Raw genomic sequence first — 16,291 nt, 5'->3', positions numbered from 1 at the left:
ATATAAATCTAATAATAATAATAATAATCATCATCATCATCCCAGGAGTCTAATCTCCAATGCAGCTATTTTCTTCAGGTGAACTCATGTCTGTTGGCTGAAGATGATCTGTCATTCCAGGGGTTTCCCGGATCCCACCTGGAGCCTGGCTTCCTTAAACCTCAGTGGGATGCAATGCCCCTCTAATGCAGCCATTCTTCCTTGGAGAGCTGATCTCTATAGTCTGTAGATACGTTTGAATTCCAGGAGACCTCCAGGCCCCACCTGGAGGTTGGCTATCTCTTGGATGGGAATATTTCTTGGGGATGGGTGTGGGACATCAAAACTGTGTGATGCCTCCCAGTCCATCCTCCAAAGCACCCATTTTCCCCTGTAGAGGTAATCTTTATAGTCTGGAGATTAGCGTTTGTGATGATACGCATGTTTGTGTGCATGACATTTCCCTGGCAAAACCCACACCAAGCCTCTGACTAGCGCCAATTACCTTTCAGCGTGCAATGGGCTTCACTACTAGTTTAAAATAAAACTCACTTTCTTCTTCAAAACGTACTGGAAAAAATGCATTTGGGCAGCATTCCAACTCAACTGAAAGTTAAAACCCCAAGCCCCAAGGAAATGCATCTTTATCTTCAACTAAGTAAGCTGAAAATAGACTGAATCAAAAGACAAGCATCTGCCTTTCTCTTTCCCACATCTCTATCTCCCAAGAGAATGACATAGTTATAAACTTAAACTACTCTTTAATATTTTGCATACTATAATCACAGTGCTATACCATGACTATATCAAAAAGAAGCAGAAAAGCAGAGGACCAAATTTGCAGCGATATACTTTCCAACAACATTCTAAACTGAATTTCAGATGCATTGCTGAAAGACAAAACTGGATCTTATAATACATTTAACGTAAAAAGAGAAAAGACCGCATATATCAAATGGTTTTCAGGCCTTAGATATATATTTATACTACTTTCTAACATCACAGTGATTAAGAATTCTTTTCTGGAATTTCTTAATTAGAAATTCAGCAATATATTTTAAAAGTTTATTTTTCTACAATAAAATGTAAAAATGAAATACCTGTTTTATATGCTGGTTTCATTTCATTGTATCTGGCTCCTTGGGCATGCTGATATCACACGAACAACCCATAATGAGAACTTTGAGAAGAGAGACAGGGGGCCAACTGGTTAGGTATGGATCCTGTATGTGTCCGTTTCTGCAGCCTCTCATCACACCTTTTTTCTCACCAAAAAGTACTTCAAAGAAGACTGGCAAGGCTACATAGACTGGAAATGATCCAGGCAAGTCCCTATGCATACTGGAAGTATCTTCTGCCAGGCATTTGGCTGAGGTTGCACTAAGCATCCATTAGAAGCCCCCTGGATGCTTGTCCATCTGGGCAGATAACCTCTCCCAAGATTAGTAGGTGGTCTGAACGGGGACTGAACTGTGGGTTGGGAGGGAACAGATCGACTGTGCTGCTAATACTGTATTATTATTATTATTATTATTATTATTATTATTATTATTATTTCGATTTATTTTCCGCCACTCCCAAATGGCTCGCGGCGGGTTACAATGTCTTAAAAAACCCATTAAAACTCCCATTACAAGACTTTAAAATGTCACAACCTGGCAGCACAATAATAAGATCCCCTTCCTACCCCCATTCCTAAAAAAGGGGGGGTGGAGGAGAAGGAGGTCAACGATGTCAAGAAGCCCGGGGAAGAGCAGTCAATGTACCCCAGCAGCCCCAGCCTCAGCCATAGACCTGGCGGAAGAGCTCCGTCTTGCAGGCCCTGCGGAATGTTGAAGGGTCCCGCAGGGCCCGCAGCTCACCCGGGAGCTCCTTCCACCAGGTGGGGGCCAGGACCGAAAAGGCCCTGGCCCTGGTCGAGGCTAGGCGTGCTTCCCTAGGGCTGGGAACGACCAGAAGATTCTCACTCGCAGAGCGCGGAGCCCTGCGGGGGGCATAGGGCACTAGGCGGTCCCTCAGGTATGTGGGTCCCAGCCCGCGTAAAGCCTTAAAGGTTAGAACCAGAACCTTGAACCGGACAGCAATTGGTAACCAGTGCAGCTGCCTCAGCACAGGCTGGATGTGGGCCCTCCAAGGTGTGCCGGTGAGGACCCTAGCGGCTGCATTTTGTACTAGCTGGAGTTTCCGGATCAGAGACAGGGATAGGCCCGCGTAGAGCGAGTTACAGAAATCTAATCTGGAGGTGACCGTTGCATGGATCACAGTGGCCAGGTGTTCGGGGGACAGGTAGGGCGCTAGTAGCCGAGCTTGGCGAAGATGGAAAAATGCCTGGCCGGCTACTTTCCTGACCTGTGCCTCCATAGTCAGGGAGGCATCAATGGTCACACCCAAGTTTCTGGCCTGGGACGCGATGGTAAGATGCGCCCCTGCCAGGGTGGGTAAATGCGCTTCCTGTTCCCGCCCCCTACTTCCCAGCCACAGGACCTCCGTCTTGGAGGGGTTGAGTTTCAGGCGACTCTGCTCAAACCATTCTGTCACCGCTTCCAAACATCTGGCGAATGGTTCCGGGGGGGAGTTTGGGTGGCCGTCCATGAGGAGATAGAGCTGGGTGTCATCAGCGTACTGATGGCAGCCCAACCCAAAACTCCGTACCAGCTGGGCCAGAGGGCGCATGAAGATGTTAAATAGTTAAATACTGTTTTATGGATCTTTTATCTGTAATCTGCCTCGAGCCGGCATGGGAGTGGCAGTTAATATATTTATTATTACTATAAAGCCTGGGAGTGGCAGTTAACAAACAAACAAATCAAATAAATAAAGTCTATTTTTTAACTGAACACATTTCAGAGGGCTTTCAGAGTGGTCATAAATACAAGGTATCTCTAGTTCAATGTGTTATTTCTGGTTCAACAGAAGCAGATACTCCACCTAATCCTAATCACAAAGGCAAATATTTAATTCACAGCTGTTTACTATTTATACTATCTACCCAGATAAATATTCCCAGATTTAGATGACCATGCTTCATTTTCAGTACTTCTATTCTTCAAAGATTAAATTAGAAAGGCTGTTTGTAGTATATTTTACATACATACTACTTATGCCAAGCAGATGTTACCTCTACTCCCATGGTGTACATTTGCTTTGAGAGAAATTCCATGCCCTATTTTAACTCAAGCTACATTTTTGCCTCATTGGTGTCTAGACAACCGGGATATAATAGAAAGTTTAAGCCAACCTGGAATTAAGGTCTGCACTTGACTATGGTAGTAAATACATAATTTAAGAATACCACCTACAATTAAAGTCTTCAGTTTAACAAACATCAGAAATCCCTGAAGTTACTTTGTGCCTTTTACCAAACCAAAAAGGCTGTCTTACTTTTCATGCTCTAAAGGTAAAGGTATCCCCTGTGCAAGTACTGAGTCATGTCTGACCCTTGGGGTGACGCCCTCTAGCGTTTTCATGGCAGACTCAATATGAGGTGGTTTGCCAGGGCCTTCCCCAGTCATTACTGTTTACCCCCCCCCCCCAGCAAGCTGGGTACTCATTTTATCAACCTCGGAAGGATGGAAGGCTGTGTCAACCTTGAGCCGGCTGCTGGGATTGAACTCTCCGCCTCATGGGCAGAGCTTCATACTGCATGTCTGCTGCCTTACCACTCTGCGCCACAAACAATACAAATATCTAAAATATTTAGCATGGTAGATATTGCTGCTCTGGCAAGAGCCAGTCCACATAACTTTAGATAATTATCATATATCTATTTTTAATGTCAATTGTGTAATTGAAGCTCATTGATGTTTTTAAGTTTCCCAGGGTAGCTGTGTTGGTCTGTAGTAAAAGAGTCCAGATTAAGTCCACTATCATCTTAGAGATGAACAAGATTTTCTGAAGAAGGGAGTTTTGAGTCTCTGAAGTTCATACCCTGAAATATTAGTGATCTCTAATGTGCTACTGGACTTGAACCTGGTTGACTTAAGATAGAGATTTCCATTCTGATTTTACCTATTAAAATTTACCAGTACCAGGAAGCTGTCCTTCCTGTTTACAGCACTAAGACCAAATGCAGGCACACCTGCAAACAGCTTGCCATTATTATGCATGAACCACAGGAAAACATCTATCATCTTGCAAAGTTCTCATTAATTTCAATGAGACCTACATGGGAGATGCACCTGGTAAGGCTGAAAGTCATTTGGAGAAGAACACATCTAGGGAGATCACTGATGCAGGCTCTTTCAAGTGGTATATATGTGCCAGCAATCAACAAGCATATCAGAGAGGCAGTCGCCTTTGCAAACCGAAGGCAGAAGGGATAGTTTTACCACCCCAGCATCCTGCTTTATATTTCTCTCCATATGCCACCTTCAAAATTTAGTCTCAGCTGCCACACTTTCAAAAACAATAACTACTCTAGTATAATAACTATTTTTCTCATCCAGTTTTTAAAGAATATGCTATTCCATGTAATCAATGACATGCAGGAGACAGCATATGCTACCAAATACCATTAATATTCTAGATGACTAGTGTTCATGTTTCTTCTACCATTTTTCTTTGCTTAACCTATCTACAAAGAACCTATTTGCTTGAACAAATTTTGAGTCCAGTGGCACCTTTAAGAACAGCAAAGTTTTATTAAAGGTACGAGCTTTCATGTGCACGCACACTTCCTCAGTAAATTATCTTGCTTTTCTTTCTTTTCATCTGCTGGACCTTTCCACCACACACAGGGCTGCTCCTTTGCAGCACTGTTTGCCAAGCTGATTCCTCAGTAAAAATGGGAATGGTATTCTTAAGCATCCTTTTCTGAGACAGATCATACAGGAATCCCAGAATCATTATAATGGATTCTGTAATTTACTTCACAAAAATTGCAAATTAGAGGTATGTCTAAAATAAGCAGCCCCCACCCCTTACCCCATGTCAACTTTTACTACACTATACTGAGTACAGTCGAAGAAGGAAATCCTAACAGAGAATGTTAGGGAAGACGACGTATTTTATAAAGCAGTATGTCAGGTCCAAAATCAGTGTTCCATGCTAGTACCTGTAACACCATTCCCATAAGGTTTGGCCGTGGTTTTAAAAAAATAACAGAGAAACAGCAAGTGTATTTTGGCAGTGCCCATCACTAAAGATGGTAGCCCTGTATCTCCTCAAGATAACACAGCAAGCACAAGACAGTTAACAGTTTTCACTTTGTACTCACTCTTACAAAGTTGTCAGGGAACAAACCTCTTCTGCCTTTGAGCTGTCCTTCCCACCAACCTCCATCCTCTTTTCTGATATTGGTGATTATGTCACCAACTGTGATCGTCAGCTCGTCATCATGCTGAGCCTTGTAGTCAAACTCCACTATCGCCTCCACTGAAAAGAACACACAGAAGTACACTGCAGAATTAGAAAAAATAGGCTTTGAAATGCTCAGCAAAGATAATCCAGTTTAGATAAATAAAACATACAAAGCTTGTTGCAAATCCATTAAAGATATTTAATAAACTAACCTCAAAATCTTCACATACTAAGCTAATGGTGTAGGAAAACTGCTCCAACAGCTTTTTGACAGCTTAAATTACATAACTTGTTTTTTTTTAAATAGCCTAGGCTATGATACTTGATCTCATAATAAATTATAAATTTAATTACCTTGCTCCTTATGTCCATATGCCAGTCATATTCACTATAGGGACCTTCCATACCATGTTTAAAAAGGTAGGAGTCAATTTAGAACTACCTGTTACCCAGTTTCACTCAGTTACTAAAATAAATGCCATGGTTTTATTTACTGACATGTTCAAAGTCAAGCAGGTGATATTCACTACAACTATGTATTATCAAGCATCAAGTGATTCTCAGAGATTTTCAACAGCCCCGCCCCCCGTTATATGTTCTTCATGATATTGCATGTGTTTCTTAAGATGCAAAACACAGTAACTGCTTCAGATATATTTGATGACTAGTAAAAAAGCCCATTTGTAAAAATGGGCAGAGTGCGGGCATAAGGCGCAGTCCTCCTACCGTACTCGCAGCGGCTGGAAGAAGGCGCGGCTTGGAGGGGGCGGTGGTGCAGCTTGGAGTGGGTGGTGGCGCAGGCAATGGGAAGCACACATGCTCGATAGTCCAGGCATGTGCGCTGCAGGGGGCGCGCCAGGGCAGCAAGGGGTGTCGGCGTGAGTAACCAGGCATGTGCGTGAGTCGGCGCATGCCTGGTTCAGTGTTCCGGCATGCCGGCCGGCACACAGGGCGTGCTGGCTGGCGGCGGCGGGAGGCAGAAGGGAAGAGAGGGGCAGGGAGCAGGAGGACCGGCGGAAGGTGAGTGTGGTGGCGGGGAGCGGGGATTGGCCGTGGGGAGCGGGGAGCGGCCGTGGGAAGTGTGAGTTGGGCTGGGGTTGGGAAGTGCGGGGGCGGCGGGAGAGGCAGCGGGTGGTTGTTGGGGCGGGTCATGAAGGGTTGTGTGGAGGGGGAGTTAGCGGGCGGCGGGTGGGTGGTGGAGTGTGTGTCCATGTTGCGGGAAGCGGCGGCGGGGTGGGAAGTGGTCTGGGGAGGGTGGGGGTGTTAGCGGGCGGCGGCTGTATGCTGGGGGGGTGTTTGTGTCCTGGGCAGGCGACGCGGGGCGGAAAGGGTCCTGGAGATGGAGGTGGGTAAGGTAGTAGCGAGGTATTGGGGGGTGGCGGGAAAGGAGCAGGGATGTCCCTGCTCCTTTCCCGAGGGCAATGGGAAGGAGTCCCCTGGCGGGCGAGGCTGGGCCGCTTGGCCCTAGATTGGCACTCATAGGGGCTTCGCAGCTCCTGATTCGTCCCGGTGAGTTTTTATCATTGACAGAGCCCACCCTAACTCCTCCCCAACAGCCCTTAGGGCTTTATTTTATCTGCTCTGCAGGAGTGGTTAAAGATAGCTACTTCAACATATTAAATAGCAGCAAAGTCATTGATCAAGCTATATATACAGTATTTATGTTTGACTGCTGGAGTAGGCCATTTGGTTGAAATGCATATGGTCTGGGTTGCATGTAGTTCTTATTTAAGAATACTGAATAGTTTTATTCTGTTTTAAGGCCTATGTAGACCTATGTATACCTCTATTACAGTCTAGAAAGAATAAGCCAATAATAGTTATTCTGGGTATTTCAAAATCAGATCATGAGTGGTAAATTGAATGTTACGAACTAATACATTTTCTTCAAATAGCAGGGCAGTATGTGCAGAGCATTAGTAGAATGCTGTTTAGAGTGGCATTTTCCCCACAGGTAGAATCCTTGGTTGTTGTCACTTCCGACATACACATCATGGTAAATAAGAAATCCCAGTGGTCCTCTTCACTGCAGAAGTCTGGCTGCCAAAATCCAGAACAGTTTATTTAGAAATACCAGACTCTTTCACAGGAGAGCCATCCCCAGGACATATTCTTTTCAGTTTATTTATGACTTCGGAGGATGAAAAATCAAGTTAAGAAATACCAGAATGCAGTAGCTTTCAATGTAGATATATATTTGTGCCATGTAATATCTGGGCGACTGCTTGAGTTGTCAGGGAAACAAACAACAGCCACAGCCATGGAAATGTAGTTAAGAATATAAAAAATGAGACTTGGAACTGTTACATCTATAGGGCATTCACAGTACCAAGCCCATACTCTACAGCAGCTGATGTTATTTCCTTGTATAGATTTTTTTTTTGGGGGGGGGTATCACTAGATCTTCCAGCATTTTCTTGTACCTTCCCATTTTAATATCTGAAACACATATCTTCATTGAAAGAATCATACTCTTCTACTTAAGAGTTAAAACTAATTAAGAGAAAAAAAAACATTGTCAAAACCATCTACTTCACTGTTAAATACCAACATGGATTGACATGATTTCCAAATTGCCTTTTGATATAGGAGCCTTATTCCTGTCGGGCATCTAGGATTATTTTAAAAGTAATGTTACAGATATCTTCATACATACATATGTATGATTGAATTATTGTGATGGCCATGGCTAACACAATAAACTTTACTACTACCACCACCACCATCACCACCACCACCACCACGTATTAATTGACTAAATCCTAATAATTTTTTATTTGCCCCAGGGTTTTACTAAGTTGTTGCCAATATCAATCCTTGATATTGTAGTACATCTTATAGGAATCTGATAAGATGTGCTACAATTTAATATGAGAAAAATCTGAAGTTGCAAAGCTGCATTTATCTGCAACGAAAACATGTGTAGAAACTGCATGTTATCAAACTACATATGTATATCCAGGAATGCCTACAAGCCCAGGCATTATGAAGTCAGTGAAAATAGACAGGTATCAAGGTTTAGCCCAAAGCAAAACAAACTGAATCATTTGAACAGAAATTAACCCTCAAAAGCCATCTTAAAGAAGTGCCAAAAATACAAACAAATGGGATAAAGCCAGAAACTGCTCTTTGTGACATCCAAGAACAACGTGAAGAGTGCTACGTTTCTTTTTTCAATCTGTGCTTTATAGTTCTGCTGCACTGTAATGTATTACAATGGAAATATCTTCACTTATGTTCATCTTGAAGCTTAATAACATTAAATGGCAATCACTAGAACACTAACTAGCACTTCAGCTTATTACAACTTTTGTCAATGTATTTTAATGAGCATTGAAATAATACATACCCACCAAAAAGTAGAACTATAAATTTCCAAAGCAGAATGTGAAGCAAAACTATATTTTGTATCAAAATGCAACTCTAATTCAGGGACAGACATTCAGGTAAAGGTCTAACCAAATTAATGTGTTTGGTTCCCTTTCAGTATATCACTTGTACAGTTTCAGTTGTTTGTTTGGTAATGATTTCAACAAAAACTAAGATGCAGGCACAAACATTTAAATACGAGTTGACAGTACAGCTCTACATTTCAAGATCAAGTACCAGCTGAACATCTACGCCCATTTTAGAAGGAAGGAAAATACAAAATAAAGTAAAATGATGCATCTTTCTGAAAGAAAACAGAGTTGCATTTCCTTGTAACTGTTATTCATCAAGAGCTTCTGTGCAGCCACATGCTGGGACTGTGCTTCTGCAGGCTAACTGCAGACAGATTTTCTCCCACTTTCAGTTTTCTGCATGGTGCCCCTCCCCCTTCAGAGCTGACACAAACAAGTTTTTCCCATCCAACCAGTCATGTGCTTTGGAAGTGAGCACCCCCTTACCCTCAGTTCCTTCCAGGCCACCACAGCAAACACACTACTAAGCACAATATGTGAGAGCTCACAGCAGGGCAGGAGGGAAGGAATGTATGTCTGCACCAAAGATATTGATGAACAAAAGTTATACAACGCACACACACACATACATACATACATTATATATACATTTTATATAATATATAAATATATGTATAGAGATTATATATTCATGCATATATTATATATACACACATATATGTATGTATGATGCAACTATTTTTGGTATCTGTTTAGTGTAGTTATGTTTGTCCAAGCAACAATTACACAAAATCAAAACTTGTTATCTTTCCGGTATGGTTTTATACCTCACAGTTCACTCTTCCATTTCTATCCTATCCTTCAATGTATATAACATAGAAATTGTGATAAAATGAATGTAAATAAAAGCATTAAAACATAACAAGAACTAGGAAACCGTAATGTTATCTAGCCATCAACAGCAATAATATAACCACCAGCAAATAAAGTCAGTTAGCAAATCATATGCCAACGCACCAAACACCCTATAGAATAAAACACTTTTCATCCATTTTAAAAATGAATGAAATGCTGCTGTTGGTAGAAAGCTGTAAGGAGAATGTAATAAACAAATGGTCTTAAGATGTAAGACAGTACCTGGCTTCTTTAATGAATAATATAGGTAAGGGATTAGGTGTTCTCTGTAATATCTAGAACCAGAATCTTTAGAAGCCTTATACATCAATAGGAGATTCTTTTACAGAACCTGGAAAATATTCATTAACTTAGCTGTTTTAACACTGATGTCATAGTAGAAGTGCATTAGTGGATATTGGCCACAAGGTATAGGTGAAACACTTTATCTGGGGCATGATGTTCTGTATTCTTGGGGGGACAACATTGGGAAGGCTTCTGGAATTCTGGCCCTGATGGCAGACCACCTGATGGCACCTGGATTTTGGCCACTTTGTCACATAGTGTATTGGACTGGACAGGCCACTGATCCATCATAATCTGTCTTTCTTACATTTTTAACAATGTGGCTAATCTATCTCACAGATAAGCCACCAGGCATACAGTTGCTGTTTTTTTTTATATATTCAATGAACTACACTTAAGGTGTGTTACAATTATCAGAGTCTTAGAAAGGCTGCAATTTTTCTCACAATGTTCCTCTTAACCCATATTATTGACAGAATGCCAGTCTCATAGTCTGGTGAAGAAAAAAGAAATGAGCTGATGAATGAAACTGAGGTGGCAAATAAAATACAGGAGATAGTTCATGGACCTCTCCTCTTCTGTTTCTGTGCTTAAATTTTAATATATGTTTATTTTATTTATCTTATTAATAGTCCAATTTACTCACTTGAGACTCAAGGTAGATTACACAGTGTTTAAATACAACTGGCAGATGGGACATTCAATAAACAATACAATAGGATTAGAGTTGTAGAACCAACTAGAAGTCTAAAAACAGAACTGAAGAAAAACTTTAACTTTACGTGATGCAAAATTCCATAGTCGGATCCTCATTTCAACCATAGTCCCTAATGATTAATCCAAATTACTCTGGGAATAATTTAGTAAAGTGCAATTCTACTGACTGTGTAGAAAACCCTTCTGAATAATTCAGTTTTGCATAGTTTGTGGAAATCCAGTAGAGTGGAAGCCTTCCCAACTTCCAAGAGGGGTGTTCTACAAGCTATGGACCACAATAGATAAGACACATGTACAGGCAGTTATTGATTTTGTCCAAAATCCATAATGTGCAGTGGTCCCCAACCTTTTTATCACCGGGGACCACTCAATGCCAGGGACCACTCACCGCCTTTTACTGAGGCCCAGCGGGGGGTAGTTTACTCTCAACCACTGCCCTAGCGCTCTCTCGCTATGGTAATGTTTAAACATCCCTTCAAAATAAGATACAGACAAGCCACAACAATGAAGTGTGTTGTAAAGGGCTGGGGGGGGGGATGAAGTAAAGGGCCAGGGGGGGGAGAAGGCGTCCTTCAGGGCCCACCTCCAATTAGTCGAAGGACCACATGTGTGTACACCACTAGGCAGTGGCTATCCAGGATCTCAAGTAAAGGCAGACAAGCCCTGCTAACATGAGCTCATTTAACCGCAAGTGCCAGGGACAGAATCTCAGACCTCAGACCTCAGACAAAGGAACTCAGACCTGGATGTAGTGCAGGTTGTCCACCACTGACCTCTCCCCTTATTTCTTCCTCTCTCCTTCCCAACACATAAGCAAATATATCTTATATCTTCTTGAAAATCCATGCCTGCCACCATATTGTACAGTTAAAACCAAAGAGTTACTTATGGTAAATTAAGTATCATTGTTCAACAATGTATGCATTATTTATACTAGTCACATACTAAGGAGAGAGAAAGCAAAAACTCAATCTTTATCCTAAAATCCATTTCAGTATTAGATTGCTAACTACACAGAATTACAGTATTTTTCTAGAAAGCGTATATCCTGAATAAAACTTTGTTGATCTTAAAGGTGCCACTTGACTCAAACTTTAATGTTTTGCTATTCAATATTTTCAATACATTAGAATAGTGGTCCCCAACCACCAGGCCATGGCCCGGTGCCGGGCCGCAAAGGCCCTGGCGCCGGGCCGCTGCTCCCTCTCCCCGCCCCCTGCAGTAAAAAAACTTCTCAGGCAACAAGCTTGTGGCCCGGGAAGCTTCTTACTGTGGGAGGGGGGGAGAGGAAAGCAGGGCCGCACATGCACATTGCGCATCTGGAGAGAGGTGAGTAGCGGGGTACCTCAGGGCTCGGTGCTCGGCCCGGTACTTTTTAACATATTTATTAATGATCTAGATGAGGGTGTGGAGGGACTACTCATCAAGTTTGCAGATGACACCAAATTGGGAGGACTGGCAAATACTCCGGAAGACAGAGACAGAGTTCAACGAGATCTGAACACAATGGAAAAATGGGCAAATGAGAACAAGATGCAATTTAATAAAGATAAGTGTAAAGTTCTGCATCTGGGTCAGAAAAATGAAAAGCATGCCTACTGGATGGGGGATACGCTTCTAGGTAGCACTGTGTGTGAACGAGACCTTGGGGTACTTGTGGATTGTAAACTAAACATGAGCAGGCAGTGTGATGCAGCGGTAAAAAAGGCAAATGCCATTTTGGGCTGTATCAACAGAGGCATCACATCAAAATCACAAGATGTCATAGTCCCACTGTATACGGCACTGGTCAGACCACACCTGGAGTACTATGTGCAGTTCTGGAGGCCTCACTTCAAGAAGGACGTCGATAAAATTGAAAGGGTACAGAGGAGAGCGACGAAGATGATCTGGGGCCAAGGGACCAAGCCCTATGAAGATAGGTTGAGGGACTTGGGAATGTTCAGCCTGGAGAAAAGGAGGTTGAGAGGGGACATGATAGCCCTCTTTAAGTATTTGAAAGGTTGTCACTTGGAGGAGGGCAGGATGCTGTTTCTGCTGGCTGCAGAGGAGAGGACACGCAGTAATGGGTTTAAACTTCAAGTACAACAATATAGGCTAGATATCAGGAAAAAGTTTTTCACAGTCAGAGTAGTTCAGCAGTGGAATAGGCTGCCTAAGGAGGTGGTGAGCTCCCCCTCACTGGAAGTCTTCAAGCAAAGGTTGGATACACACTTTTCTTGGATGCTTTAGGATGCTTAGGGCTAATCCTGCGTTGAGCAGGGGATTGGACTAGATGGCCTGTATGGCCCCTTTCAACTCTATGATTCTATGATTCTATGATTGCGCATGTGCATTGCACATGTGTCATGCACGGTCAAAATTGCGCATGTGTGGCACTTTTGTGCATGTACAAAAGTGCCACGCATGCGCGATTCCGGCCACGCATGTGCAATGTGCAGCCGGGCAATTGCCCTCCTTGCTGCCGCCGGTCCCCAGCCTCAAAAGGTTGGGGACCACTGCATTAGAACAAAATTGAAACATAGATTTTTAGGAAATGAGATGGCCTAACTTCTCTTCCCTTTCACAACATATTACCTAGAGATTTACAATATCAGCTGTAAAAAACAAAGGAACTAGAGGACTTGGAACCAGATGACAGGCATGTAGATAATGGTTGAAAAAGAGGGTAGAATTGGCAGAAATGTCCACATTTATTATTTTAATAAGAAATTAGCTCTTGTATTTGTAACTAATAGAAAATCTTCTATTGACTTTCTGCATGATTTGAATAAAAATGAAGTTATCTGTATGTTTGAAGGGAAAAATACAAAAGTATAAGAAAATATGATTTTATATTTTTAATGTAATGTATTAATGTAATGTATTAATAAAAATAAGTAAATATATTTTGAAACATATAAACTGTACTCATGTATAAAAATCTATATGTATTGCTGCAATTTAAAAGGCTTCAATGCTTTTAAAATTCTATCACAGATACTTTAATAACATGCACTGTGTTAAGTATTTAAATTGTTTTTGGTAGTTTCAAAGCAGTTTTAAGACTAACCATATTCATAAGTACAGTAACCTGTACTAGAAACTGTGAAACAAAGTCCAAATCAGGTTTATTTAAGAGATGTTTGAACATAAAAAGCTCCTGAGAGTTATCGAGGGGGCCATTGCTGCCGCAAGGAAAAGAGCGCCGAAGGGACCTGAGTCCCTTGGTGATTAGGTTCAGGTTCTGGGCTGGCTAGGCAATGAAACCTGTGAGGGGGGCTGCTGCAATAGGCTGCCTTGCGGTTGGCTGAACACAAGAGGGCCAGATTCATCAGCCATGCTTGCCACCTTCAGTGCGAAATAAAGTCTGTGGCCAAAATTCATGGCAAAAATAGTATAGTCCAGTATCCTTATTGAGGCAGTCAATGCATTAAAATGCAAAGCAATGCATTTTAATTCTAACATCAGCCATGTTACTAGGCAACAAAAGAACAACTCACGGTGCTTCAGTCAAATTCATACTGATACATGAATGGAAAGAGGAGGAACTGTCTTGTGGATGGATTTTATCCAAAATACAAACGACAATTCTAACTAAAATGGCTACATTTTTTAACACATTTGATGGTACAAATGGGAGACATACACATGCTGTTGTTTTAGAAATTAATGCAGCCAGCATATTTTAAATGTTACATAAGCAATACAGGCTTTTAGTGGGTCAGGTACCATTGCCTTGATTATAACGATACTATAAACTTAAGTGTTATATGCCTGTCTTTAACTTCTACTTTAGAAACAATAAGCTGCCTAAAAAGAAAAGGGCAAGATTTAGCATCCAAAAGCCCATAGTCAGAAATCCTGTACATTAACACATAACAGAAGGGATGAAAAATTATTATGGTATATAACAGCTGAAGGTCTTTGCTTAAGCAGGATAACAGTATTTTTATATTTTTCCCTTTGAAACACATGTCATTATACCTGTGGAACAAGGGTCAGAAACCTTTATTCTTGCTGCCCGTCTCTTCCCATAATCTGTGAATGCAAAGACTCTCTCCTCCTTATACAAGATAAATTCAAATCACAGAGTACAATCCACACTTTCACATTATGTTCTGTTGCCAAGGGACAGAACTCACTTTTGTCAGCAGGCAGTTTCACATAGCAATTACCTGGTTTTCCAGTCCTGGAAAGGGAACAGTTCACTCCTAACATTCCAGTAGACCACCATTGCATTTTCTGAGCATTAGAGTATACAAGTTGAAACTTCTGTGCATTTCACTGCCTTCAGTCCTCATTTACATCAATGGGGACCCAAAACATCATTCTTCTCTTCTGCATATAATCCTGTGAGATAAATTAGACTGTGTGTGACTGGCTCAAAGTCACCCAACACTTTTCTGTGAAAGAGAGGGGATTCAAACATAGGTCACCCAGATCTTAGTCCAGCACTGCACCACATTGGCTCTAATGATTCTCTACCTGAAAACATAATGCTAGCAATTATTTAATTTACTTTTTCCACTAAAAAAGTTTCTTGAGGGGGCCTTCTTTTTTTTAAACATGAAATACTAGGTCACACACCGCCAGAATACAGACAAGTCTGGTGAGCACTTTACCAGCAACAGACATCCGTTATTTTATACTTGTGGCTTGTTCCCTTTTTAGGCACATTTCTACATCTCTCTCAAATCCAACTCTGCCACAATCTACACAGATTGCTAAAAGGGGAAGCTACGTGAATTCTATGCAACGATGGCCAACCAATCAGGCTTCTCCATTAAGGGCCAATCACAGTTCTCAGTGGATTGCTTGAAATATATATAAGTTGCCTGCATGTCTGTTTTCCCCCTGTTCGGTGTTTGGAGTAGGAGTTGTTAATAAAGAACTGTTGTTTTCAAAGAATTTGGAATCTGTGTATTTCCAAACTTGCAGACTTAATAAATTCTATGGTAGTATGTATAATTTGATCTAATAAAGTACTGGCTGCTACTATCAGTCAGAGTTCTTATAATTATTTTCACACAATAGGGTAAAAACCTAAATGCAACTGAAGCTTGAAACTTGCTTCATAGGAATATGTTTTTATATCCTTTTATATTATATATATATATGTTAAGATATACATGTGTCAATTTTAATGGTATTTTGCAGGCAATAATATATAAATGGACTCAGGTCTCACACATTGCTCTCAAGTTTATTATATGTACCTCGTTTGCAAAACAAATGGTGAAATTATGGGACAAATCCATTCAGCCCAATATACCATGATGCCTAGAGAAGCTTGAAAATGAAAACGTGCTTATGCTACTTGCCTAATTGAAATATTTTACTGCAAAATGGAAAGCCGAATGGTTTCATCCTAAAATGCAGAATACATGTAAACTTTGAATTCAGAACCGTCACTCATTCTGCACCATCAAATTTAGGAAAGGGAAGATATGTCATTCAGCCTCAGCACAATTGATTTATTAGGGGAAAGCTTTAATCAGATATTTAAGATTAATTAAACTATCATTGAAAGCCTACAGCCCTACTAATTAAATTGAATATTAATTCATTTTTATATACTATCATTAGCAGTTTGATCACCATGTCTTCTTCTCAGCAGTTTCTCTTCCTTTTGACTTCTGCACTTATAGGGATTAGATTAGGTAGGTTGGAGAGAAAATCTCAGTAGTTTATTCGACCTGCTTGTGCAATTCCTT

The 16,291-nt window shown here is 41.2% G+C and overlaps 1 protein-coding gene across 10 annotated transcripts in view; it reads right to left on the bottom strand.

Moving 5' to 3' along the window:
* SH3KBP1 (SH3 domain containing kinase binding protein 1) overlaps window positions 1–16,291 on the bottom strand; it is a 165,341-nt gene that overhangs the window by 132,908 nt on the left and 16,142 nt on the right. For 3 of the 10 annotated variants that reach the window (XM_077343097.1, XM_077343096.1, XM_077343100.1), the window contains exons 2-3: window positions 14,753–14,927; window positions 5,195–5,352 (exon numbers count right to left, since the gene is read on the bottom strand). The exons of 1 other annotated variant lie outside the window; for it this stretch is intronic. In XM_077343097.1, the coding sequence (XP_077199212.1) occupies window positions 5,195–5,352; window positions 14,753–14,816 (222 nt within the window). In that variant the 5' untranslated portion in view covers window positions 14,817–14,927. Of the gene's footprint in view, window positions 1–5,194; window positions 5,353–14,752; window positions 14,928–16,291 lie in introns of those variants that run through there. 6 more of the 10 variants (XM_077343105.1, XM_077343104.1, XM_077343102.1 and 3 more) reach the window with 3 other exon arrangements.

This window comes from Paroedura picta, chromosome 6 (assembly GCF_049243985.1).
Source record: "Paroedura picta isolate Pp20150507F chromosome 6, Ppicta_v3.0, whole genome shotgun sequence".
In the NCBI taxonomy this organism is placed as follows: domain Eukaryota; kingdom Metazoa; phylum Chordata; class Lepidosauria; order Squamata; family Gekkonidae; genus Paroedura; species Paroedura picta.
The sequence above is the reverse complement of the archived record's forward strand: the minus strand, read 5'-3'. Positions and strand labels throughout refer to the sequence as shown.